The 10677-nt window shown below is 42.4% G+C and overlaps 1 protein-coding gene across 1 annotated transcript in view; it reads left to right on the top strand.

Annotated features, from left to right (window-relative positions):
• The first annotated feature begins 470 nt into the window (after positions 1 to 470).
• LOC131443326 (NACHT, LRR and PYD domains-containing protein 12-like) overlaps positions 471 to 10677 on the top strand; it is a 12044-nt gene continuing 1837 nt past the window's right edge. The window contains exons 1-11 of the mRNA XM_058612850.1: positions 471 to 511; positions 929 to 1007; positions 2539 to 2728; positions 2822 to 4613; positions 4710 to 4883; positions 8025 to 8198; positions 8297 to 8470; positions 8561 to 8734; positions 8832 to 9005; positions 9096 to 9269; positions 9367 to 9598. Of these exons, the coding sequence (XP_058468833.1) occupies positions 471 to 511; positions 929 to 1007; positions 2539 to 2728; positions 2822 to 4613; positions 4710 to 4883; positions 8025 to 8198; positions 8297 to 8470; positions 8561 to 8734; positions 8832 to 9005; positions 9096 to 9269; positions 9367 to 9598 (3378 nt within the window). The remainder of the gene's footprint in view (positions 512 to 928; positions 1008 to 2538; positions 2729 to 2821; positions 4614 to 4709; positions 4884 to 8024; positions 8199 to 8296; positions 8471 to 8560; positions 8735 to 8831; positions 9006 to 9095; positions 9270 to 9366; positions 9599 to 10677) is intronic.

Raw genomic sequence — 10677 nt, 5'->3', positions numbered from 1 at the left:
GCTCTTTGAAATGAACCAGTAACTGAGTGACTGACAGTCCATTATTAGCATAAACCAATGGGCTGTGCCGATTGTTCAGTCAGCCAATGAGGGTCATGTCGGCCAATTCTGTGGTTAAAAAAAGTCTTCTTGCTGACCGGCCCACATTAGGTCAATGTGGTCCACCCATGTTAGCAGAACTTGTAATGAGCGAGTTTTATTCTCCCAGCAGGTGGCGCTCTGCTATGAATCAGCTCAAGGACAGTGAAGAGGAAGCTCCGCCCTCTAAAACCACTCTGTGTGAGGAACATGAGGGTCAGAGGTGAGATGAGGATCTCATGGATCATGTGACTCGTCTCCATGTCACAGCTCAGTGTTTTATTTACACATCATGTGTTTGTAGGAGGATCCATCAACAGAGACCAGACTCTGCTGGACCTGGACCTGGACCCAGCTGTGTGTCCATGAAGAGTGACTGGTCTTTAGATCGTATGATTAACTTCAAGGATGGACAAAAACATGGTGAACTGATGTAAGAATTTCACACATAGTAACACACACTTACATGATCCTCCACCAGGGGGAGCCTGTCTAGTCCAAAACATGTTGAATCCAGAAAAACACTCTTCTTCTCTTTGGTGGACCAATGTTGTTTTTCTGTCTCCACTAAACGTCTTCAGCCTGTCCTCGTCTCTGAATACGTTTCCAGCAGTAAATCTAGTCAGAGTCCGTGATTGGTCAGGGACTCATGGACAAGCCTCTCTGATTGTGTCTTTGAGACTTCACACATAACAAACACTAGAGACTGTCCTTCAGGGACTTTTGTCTTCAACCTGTCAAACTCATGTCATGTGAACTTGGCTGAAGAAGAATCGTAGGTGCAGCACATTGAAAACCTGGTAGAAACAAATGATTGTTTAGTAAATGACACTGAATCTTTTCTCCTCAGAGTTGATCAGCAGAGGACAGAGGTTCTCAGTGGTCAGTCTGTCCAGCAGCATGGAGCAGACCTGGACTCCATATTTAAGGTGTGTAAATGTACAAACATGACACTACTGTTAATACTGAAGCAGAGTCCTGGGGCCTCATGTATAAACCGTGCGTACGCACAAAAAGACGGCGTACGCTTGCTTTCACGCACAGACGGCATGTATAAAAATGTACTTGGCGTGGAAGTTTGCGCATCGCAGCGCAAACTCTCGAGCTGCCGTGAGAATTTGCCGAGAGCTCCGCAAACTCTTGTCAGGTGGAGACGCTGCAATATTAAACTCTGAAACTTATCACAGTGTTTGAAAATAATATTATTAATGTGTCTACAGTGACAAACATGAATTTTCTGTGACAAACAATACTGATACACCACGTACGTTTGAACATATGTGGATAACATCAGAGAGGACACTGAAGACGAAACTGATCCTGTGAGCGAACACACACACTACAAACCTGTGTGTGTGTGTGTGTGTGTGTGAGAGAGAGAGAGGGAGACTCACTTATTTACTTTGAGCAAATTACACAAATGGATATTTTCTTTATGTAACACAGTGATGTAAACACAGCTGCTGACATGAACACATGAACACACGTCAGTCTATAGTGTTTTAAACGCAAAATAAAGTTACGGACTCATTTGTTGTAAGAAAACGGGACTTGAACGTTGAGTAGAACATTTTCTTTATCCCATTTTAATCCACACGATAACGAAATAACTTTAATCGGAAGAGAAAGGCGCAGCTGGTGCGCGCTCGTCAGCCGCTGGAGACTCCGGAACACCGGCATCGTTTTCCTCCCTCTTCCTCCCTCCCCAGCATATTGCGGTCAAGCCAGCCGTGGTTCCCGTTTGCCTGGTCAAATCAGCCGCACGTTTTTTTCGCGAATCTAACGTTTACGGTAATCGTAATGAAACGGCACTGAAGAGCTGGGAGGGACTGTTAGGAGTTCAAGATTCATACTGCTGGACTGAGTAGTATCCAGCGGCAGCCCCGGAGAGCAACAACCGGGAACAACACCCCGGTGTTATTTATTTATTTATTTATTCATTTATTCATTTACTCATTTATTTATTCATTCATTTATTTATTTATGTAAACTTAGTTTACACACCGAAACAGAGGATTCTGCCAGAAAACTCAAAGAAGAAGAAGAAACGAAGAGAAAACTAGAAAGTAGTGAACGAAATACTTCCCCGACTACCTGCAAGCATAATATGAGGTACTTCCACTGTGTACTTTTTTAGTAATCTTCTGTCGAAATATGTAACAGAGGACAAGATTAAGTCTAATTCGCCCTACTTCGACATGGGATGAGAAGCTTATTTTCCATAAGTAGTCAGTGATTCACACACTATAGAACTTAGTGTGTGAGTTTCATAAATCTGAGATTTTCTTTGCGTACGTACTTTATAAATTTTGTGCGTACGCCGTCTTTTAGTATGAAAGCTGCGCACTCTTTTATACATGAGGCTCCTGGTCCTGACAGTCTGGATGCTGCTCTGTGGACCTGCAGGACTTCACTCTGTCACTGATCATCTGAGGTTAAACTTCACATGTTCTGTTCCAGCTGCTGGAGGAGAACATCATCTGCTTTGTGAAGAACGAGCTGAAGAAGATCCACAAGGTTCTGGATACAGATCACACAGAAGTCTCAGAGAGTCAGAGGGAGGATGAGGAGCAGAGGAGCAGCAGAGAGGCCTTTCTGAAGATCACAGAGGACTTCTTAAGGAGGATGAAGCAGGAGAAGCTAGCTGACAGTAAGAGGACTTTTAATGTGAAAGGAAGAACATCTTATTTTCTCAATGATCCACTCACTGATTTATTTTCTTGTGTTCTGTCAGAAATCAGAGCTCCAGCTTGTCGACGTGAACTCAAATCAAACCTGAAGAAGAAGTTCCAGTGTTTGTTTGAGGGCGTGGCTAAAGCAGGAAACCCCACCCTTCTGAATGAGATCTTCACAGAGCTCTACATCACAGAGGGAGGGACTGGAGAGGTCAATGAAGAACATGAGGTCAGACAGATTGAAAGAGCTTCCTGGAAACCAGACAGACCAGAAACATCCATCAGACAAGAAGACATCTTTAAAGCCTCAGCGGGAAGAGACGGACCAATCAGAAGAGTGATGACAAAGGGCGTGGCTGGCATTGGGAAAACAGTGTTAACACAGAAGTTCACTCTGGACTGGGCTGAAGACAAAAGCAACCAGGACGTACAGTTCATGTTTCCCTTCACCTTCAGAGAGCTGAATGTGCTGAAAGAGAAGAAGTTCAGTTTGGTGGAACTCATCCATCACTTCTTCACTGAAACCAAAGAAGCAGGAATCTGCAGGTTTGAAGACTTTAAGGTGGTCTTCATCTTTGATGGTCTGGACGAGTGTCGACTTCCTCTGGACTTCCACAACACTGAGATCCTGACTAACGTCACAGCGTCCACCTCAGTGGACGTGCTGCTGACAAACCTCATCAGGGGGAAACTGCTTCCCTCTGCTCGCCTCTGGATAACCACGCGACCTGCAGCAGCCAATCAGATCCCTCCTGACTGTGTGGACATGGTGACAGAGGTCAGAGGGTTCACGAACCCACAGAAGGAGGACTACTTCAGGAAGAGGTTCAGAGATGAGAAGCAGGCCAGGAGGATCATCTCCCACATCCAGACATCACGAAGCCTCCACATCATGTGCCACATCCCAGTCTTCTGCTGGATCACTTCAACAGTTCTGGAGAACATGTTGAAAACCAGAGATGGAGGAGAACTGCCCAAGACCCTGACTGAGATGTACATCCACTTCCTGGTGGTTCAGTCCAAAGTGAAGAAGGTTAAATATGATGGAGGAGCTGAGACTGATCCACACTGGAGTCCAGAGAACAGGAAGATGATTGAGTCTCTGGGGAAACTGGCTTTTGAGCAGCTGCAGAAAGGAAACCTGATCTTCTATGAATCAGACCTGACAGAGTGTGGCATCGATATCACAGCAGCTTCAGTTTACTCAGGAGTCTTCACTCAGATCTTTAAAGAGGAGAGAGGCATGTACCAGGACAAGGTCTTCTGCTTTGTCCATCTGAGTGTTCAGGAGTTTCTGGCTGCTCTTCATGTTCATCTGACCTTCATCAACTCTGGAACAAATCTGTTGTCAGAACCAACAACGAGCCAGTGGTCCAGACCGTTTAGAAAAAAACCTAAACTGAATCATCTGCACCAGAGTGCTGTGGACGAGGCCTTACTGAGTCCAAATGGACACCTGGACTTGTCCCTCCGCTTCCTCCTGGGTCTTTCACTGGAGACCAATCAGAAGCTCTTAAGAGGTCTACTGACACAAACAGGAAGTGGTTCACAGACCAATCAGGAAACAGTTGAGTACATCAAGAAGAAGATCAGTGAGAATCTGTCAGCAGAGAGAAGCATCAACCTGTTCCACTGTCTGAATGAACTGAACCATCGTTCTCTTGTGGAGGAGATCCAAGAGTCCCTCACATCAGGACGCCTGTCCACAGAGACACTGTCTCCTGCTCAGTGGTCAGCTCTGGTCTTCATCTTACTGTCATCAGGAAAAGATCTGGAAGAGTTTGACCTGAAGAAATACTCTGCTTCAGAGGAGGCTCTTCTGAAGCTGCTGCCGGTGGTCAAAGCCTCTAACGAAGCTCTGTACGTGGATCAGTATATAAATATTAATAAGACATATTCTAAAGAGCACAAGACAAACATGTTTAACCTTTTGTTCATCACTGTTTTCTACCTCAGACTGAGTGGCTGTAACCTCTCAAAAAGAAGCTGTGGAGCTCTGTCCTCAGTCCTCAGCTCTGTGTCCTCTCGTCTGAGACACGTGGACCTGAGTAACAACGACCTGCAGGATCCAGGAGTGAAGCTGCTGTGTGATGGACTGAAGAGTCCTCACTGTTCTCTGGAGACTCTCAGGTTGGTGCTCAGCTGATTTATTTGGACAATTCTACTCTGATTATTTTTTTATTTTATTTTTTTATAATTGATTTTTTATTGACATTCAGAAACAGACATTCACATCCGGCAAAACATACATGCATACATCTCACATCTGTTGTCTGCTCTAAATGCCTAGACAAAAAAAAAAAACAATGAAAAAAGGAAAAACACACATTAGCAACTATGTACAAGTTAGATTTCCACAGTTCCTCCAGCAGACAGGGGAATTATCATCATAGTGAGACTTCTGAGAAGGTGTAATAAAGTACCTAATCAAGCGTTTCCATCCAAATTCCCTCCACTTCTGTGAGCTGGTACATCTCCATTGATACCTCCAAATTGTTGTCCATTCTTCCTCCGATATATTTATCCCTCCTTCCTTCTCCCATTTTATTTTAATATATGAAGTAGAGTGAGATTTCACATTAGACAGACCCTTATATAAGCATGACACAGTTTTAATAATAGCTTCCGAATCGTAGGCTTTTGTAAATAATTGAATTAGACATGTGTTTATCTTTGTTAGATTTTTCATCTTTGTATTGACGTAATGCCGTAACTGCAGGTATCTATAAAAGTCTTGTTTTTCTAAAACATGTGTCCTTTTAAGCGTTTCAAAACTGAGTAACTTTCCATCTTTCATTACTCTACATAAGGCTGTTATACCGTTAGCTATCCAGTCCTTAAATCTAGAATCCAATTTATTAGGTCTAAAATCCGAATCATAAGCACACCATTTAAGAGCCAAAATATCATTTTCAAGTTTATGTTCTTTTATAATAATTTTCCATACTTTAGGCATCTACGCTCATCACAATTGCTTCAGTTTGATTTCTTTGATCCATAATATGTAGTGTCTTTGGTATATTGTCTTGTGTTTGGCGTTGGTGTATGAAACCTGTCTGATCATTATGTATCAGTGTCGGCAGGAATTCTTCTAATCGTTTGGCCATAACAGAAGTAAATCATTTATAGTCCACATTAAGAACAGAGATTGGCCTAAAAGAGCCACTCTCCACTTTATCCTTGCCTTCTTTTGGTATGGCTGAAATGATTGCCTCCTTCCAGCTGGGTGGCGTTTGCGCATTTTTTAAAGCCCAATTCAGAGTAGGAAGTAAAACAGGTATTAGTTCTTTTTTAAATTCCTTGTACCACTCTGCCGTGTAGCCATCAGATCCTGGTGATTTGCTTAATTTAAGTCTACCAATTGCAACTTTTAATTCTTCTTCAGTTATATCCGCAGTCATCATTTTATTTTGATTTTCATCGAGAGTGGGTAAATCTAGGGAATTCAGGAAGCTGTCAATTTGGGCCACACTCCCACCTGGGACTTCAGAATATAAGGTTTTGTAAAACACTTCAAAAGCTTCCTGAATTTCATTTAGTTTATTTTTTATCGCTTTTGTCCTTGGATCCCTAATTTTATGAATTGTATTTTCGGCTATCCTTTTTTTCAATTTCCATGCCAATACTTTCATAGATTTGGAGCCACTTTCGTATTCTTTCTGTTTCAGAAACATTCCATTTTTCTCGATTTCTTGTGTGGCCAAATGATTAATTTCATTCCTGGTGTGTCTAATTTATCTCAATGTATTCTGTGCTAAATCTAATTTCTGTTTTCCTTCTAGTACCTTTAGCTTGTTTTTGAAATCCTCTAACTTTTTATTCCTATTTTTTTTCTTAAATGACGATATTGCTATAATTTTCCCTCTCAGAACAGCCTTCAGAGTATCCCATAACATGGGAGGTGAAACCTCTCCAGTATCATTGAATTCTAAGGAGAGACAAATTTCTGATTTAATTTGTGCCTTAAAAGACAGATCATTCAACAGACTGGAATTCAATTTCCATGTATTATTTTTTGATCGCAGGCCAAAATCAGCGGATAAGTATACTGGTGCATGGTCACTTAGATCTATTGTCCCGATTCCACAAGTATGTATTGTATCTTTATCCTTCCCAAATGTTATGAAATAATCTATTCTTGTATAGAGAGAGTGAGGAGCAGAGTAGTAAGTGTAATCCCTTCTGTTAGGGAAAAAATCTCGCCATATATCAATCAAGCCCACCTCCTCAAATAGTGTGTTTACTTTCTTATAGAAGGACTTCCTATCCTGGGTTTTTCCACAAGATGAGTCCAACTTTGGCTGCAGATGTATATTTAGATCCCCTCCACAGATCAAGAGGCGTTCTGTTTCAGTTACCATGATATTGGTTATTTTTTGGAAGAAACTAATGTCACTCCCTGGGGGTGCATAGACATTCACTAAGGTAATTGGATTCCCATCTATCTTACCCCTTACTTAAAATAAACGTGCCCTCTTTATCACCCATTTCGAATACTTTTTCAAAATGTAGCTTGTTTGAAATGAGAATAGCAACTCCTCTTCTATGCCCTGATTTGTATGAAGAAAAAAACAGATTTGTAAAGCCCCTTTTCTTTAGCTTTATATGCTCCTTGTCTGTCAAATGGGTCTCTTGTAAATAAACCACATGGGCTTTCTCTGTTCTCACTTTAGATAGGATTTTACTACGTTTAACTGGATTCAACAGCCCATTGACATTAAACGAAATGAATTTTAATTTGTCACTAGCCATACTTATTTACTTGTAAGTGTACCAACAAACTTAACAAGATGAAAATTGAAAGATCTGCTCCCTGAACAAATAACAACACCAAACATAAGCAAGAAATAGAAAAAAGGACAAACAAAAAGAGTGATCCCAAGGCTGGGGTCTCTAAGAAAAGACCCTGGCCTGAGCTAGATAAAATATCTAGCTGTGAGGGAAAGCCTCTCCCACCTGTGGGCTGAGGGCCCCCACCATGGCGCTCTAAAAAAGAAAAGAAAAGGTCTCTGTTCATTCCACAGAAAATGTGTCCTTATACAGCAACCCTCGCCTGTATATATATTCTCATCATGTGGTGAATATAGCACGTTCTGTTTAGCTTTCCAACTCTTCAAAAATCAGTCAAAGCTTATACTTCTTCTGGAGAGGATGGGGACTGCCTTCTGAAAGCTTGCAGTTTCTCCTTGATACCCTTCTCTCGCTCCTCACCTGTCCCTGATTATTTTTTTAATTACATATGTGAATAGATTTTCTTGAACTCCTCCTCAGAATGAGTGGCTGTAAACTCTCAGAGAGAAGCTGTGAAGCTCTGTCCTCAGTCCTCAGCTCTGTGTCCTCTCGTATGAGACACGTGGACCTGAGTAACAACGACCTGCAGGATTCAGGAGTGAAGCTGCTGTGTGATGGACTGAAGAGTCCTCACTGTTCTCTGGAGACTCTCAGGTCAGAACTCTGACTCAGACTCTTTGCTTCTTTAGGTTCTAGTTGATGCAGATGTTTTTTTCTGAATCACTGAGTTCATCATATATTCTTAACTCCAGTCTGTCAGGTTGTCTGGTCTCAAAGGAAGGATGTTCTTCTCTGACCTCAGCTCTGAACTCAAACCCCTCCCATCTGAGAGAACTGGACCTGAGTAACAATGACCTGCAGTATCCAGGAGTGAAGCTGCTGTGTGATGGACTGAAGAGTCCTCACTGTTCTCTGGAGACTCTCAGGTTGGTGCTCAGCTGATTTATATGGACAATTCTACTCTGATTATTTTTTTAATTAGATATGTGAATAGATTTTCTTGAACTCCTCCTCAGAATGAGTGGCTGTAAACTCTCAGAGAGAAGCTGTGAAGCTCTGTCCTCAGTCCTCAGCTCTGTGTCCTCTCGTCTGAGACACGTGGACCTGAGTAACAACGACCTGCAAGATCCAGGAGTGAAGCTGCTGTGTGATGGACTGAAGAGTCCTCACTGTTCTCTGGAGACTCTCAGGTCAGGACTCTGACTCAGACTCTTTGCTTCTTTAGGTTCTTGTTGATGAAGATGTTTTTTCTGAATCACTGACTTCATCATATCTTCTTAACTCCAGTCTGTCAGGTTGTCTGGTCTCAGAGGAAGGATGTTCTTCTCTGACCTCAGCTCTGAACTCAAACCCCTCCCATCTGAGAGAACTGGACCTGAGTAACAATGACCTGCAGGATCCAGGAGTGAAGTTGCTGTGTGATGGACTGAAGAGTCCTCACTGTTCTCTGGAGACTCTCAGGTTGGTGCTCAGCTGATTTATATGGACAATTCTACTCTGATTATTTTTTTAATTAGATATGTGAATAGATTTTCTTGAACTCCTCCTCAGAATGAGTGGCTGTAAACTCTCAGAGAGAAGCTGTGAAGCTCTGTCCTCAGTCCTCAGCTCTGTGTCCTCTCGTCTGAGACACGTGGACCTGAGTAACAACGACCTGCAGGATCCAGGAGTGAAGCTGCTGTGTGATGGACTGAAGAGTCCTCACTGTTCTCTGGAGACTCTCAGGTCAGGACTCTGACTCAGACTCTTTGCTTCTTTAGGTTCTTGTTGATGAAGATGTTTTTTCTGAATCACTGAGTTCATCATATCTTCTTAACTCCAGTCTGTCAGGTTGTCTGGTCTCAGAGGAAGGATGTTCTTCTCTGACCTCAGCTCTGAACTCCAACCCCTCCCATCTGAGAGAACTGGACCTGAGCTACAATCATCCAGGAGACTCAGGAGAGAAGCTGCTGTCTGCTGGACTGAAGAGTCCTCACTGGAGACTGGACACTCTCAGGTATTCTCCTCTTCCTCCTCCTCTTCCTCTTCATGTTCATCAGCAGTATTCAAACTTGTCAGCAGGTTCAGGTTGAAGATGTCCTGTTATCATGTTTTCCTCTGTCAGTGAGTATAACCAAACATTAGTGACACTTTTTAGACACCTCGTGAGAACGAGGATCAAACAACCGTAATTCAAATATAAGGTTTATGGTTTTTAGACCCACAATACTGCGATTTGAAACACTGTAAAAAATACAAATGAAATCCCTCTATTTTATCTATTTTCTTTGTTTACTTGGTTTGTGCTGGGCCAACTTGTTGCTGGTTTACTCGTGGTGGGTTTCAAATGTATGAACAGAAGTTGTCTTCTGTGTTGTCCACGTGGTGGCGCTGCTGAGTAAATGCGTAGCCTCCTGAAACTGTGGTCTCTGGTTCTGCAGACACCGGCCGTTTCTCAATATCCATACTTGTGCGTACTTGTGCGTACTTGCGTACTCCGGTACTGTTCAAGTGCTGTTCCAATTCTCAAGTAAGCGAACAGCGAGGACCCGGAAGTATTCTCGCTCCGCCCATTTTTACCAGGTATGCATCGGAGGTGACTTGAGCGTACTTGGGATGGCCATGTATCCCAGAATACTGAAGTATATGAACTAAGAAGAACACATTAACACAGCTAAAGTTTAATACTTCAATGTATTGATGATTGACATTAATAAGTAAACATGAGACAAGAGGGTCTCTGGGACACATGACAAGTCAGACCATACGTTTTACAATAGGCATCCTGTATAGGACAGGAAACTTGAGGGTCTGTTTTGAATATGGTTAGTTAGGAAATATAGATGTCTCTTGTTTGACTAAATGGTGATATTGTCCAATTTAAAGATCATGGGACAGTATGGTATATCCGGACCCAACTTGTTTTTCAAGTTGTTGCATTATGGAAACAGGAGAAAGGCGGGGGTCGAAACATGTGATGCCTGCAAATAAGAATGCTAGAAAATCTATATAAGGTTAGTTTTGCTTTTCTGAGGCAGAATTGTTCGGAGATTCGGCAAGAACACATTCTCCCGAGCTGCTGCAGAGCTTGGTTCTGACGCCTGACTTGTGACTAAATAAAATCCCTTTGTTCGGTACAAGTCCTGTGTCAGTG

The sequence above is a fragment of the Solea solea genome, chromosome 17, assembly GCF_958295425.1.
Source record: "Solea solea chromosome 17, fSolSol10.1, whole genome shotgun sequence".
NCBI lineage: Eukaryota > Metazoa > Chordata > Actinopteri > Pleuronectiformes > Soleidae > Solea > Solea solea.
Note: the sequence above shows the minus strand (reverse complement) of the source record. Positions and strands in the feature narration are given on the sequence as shown.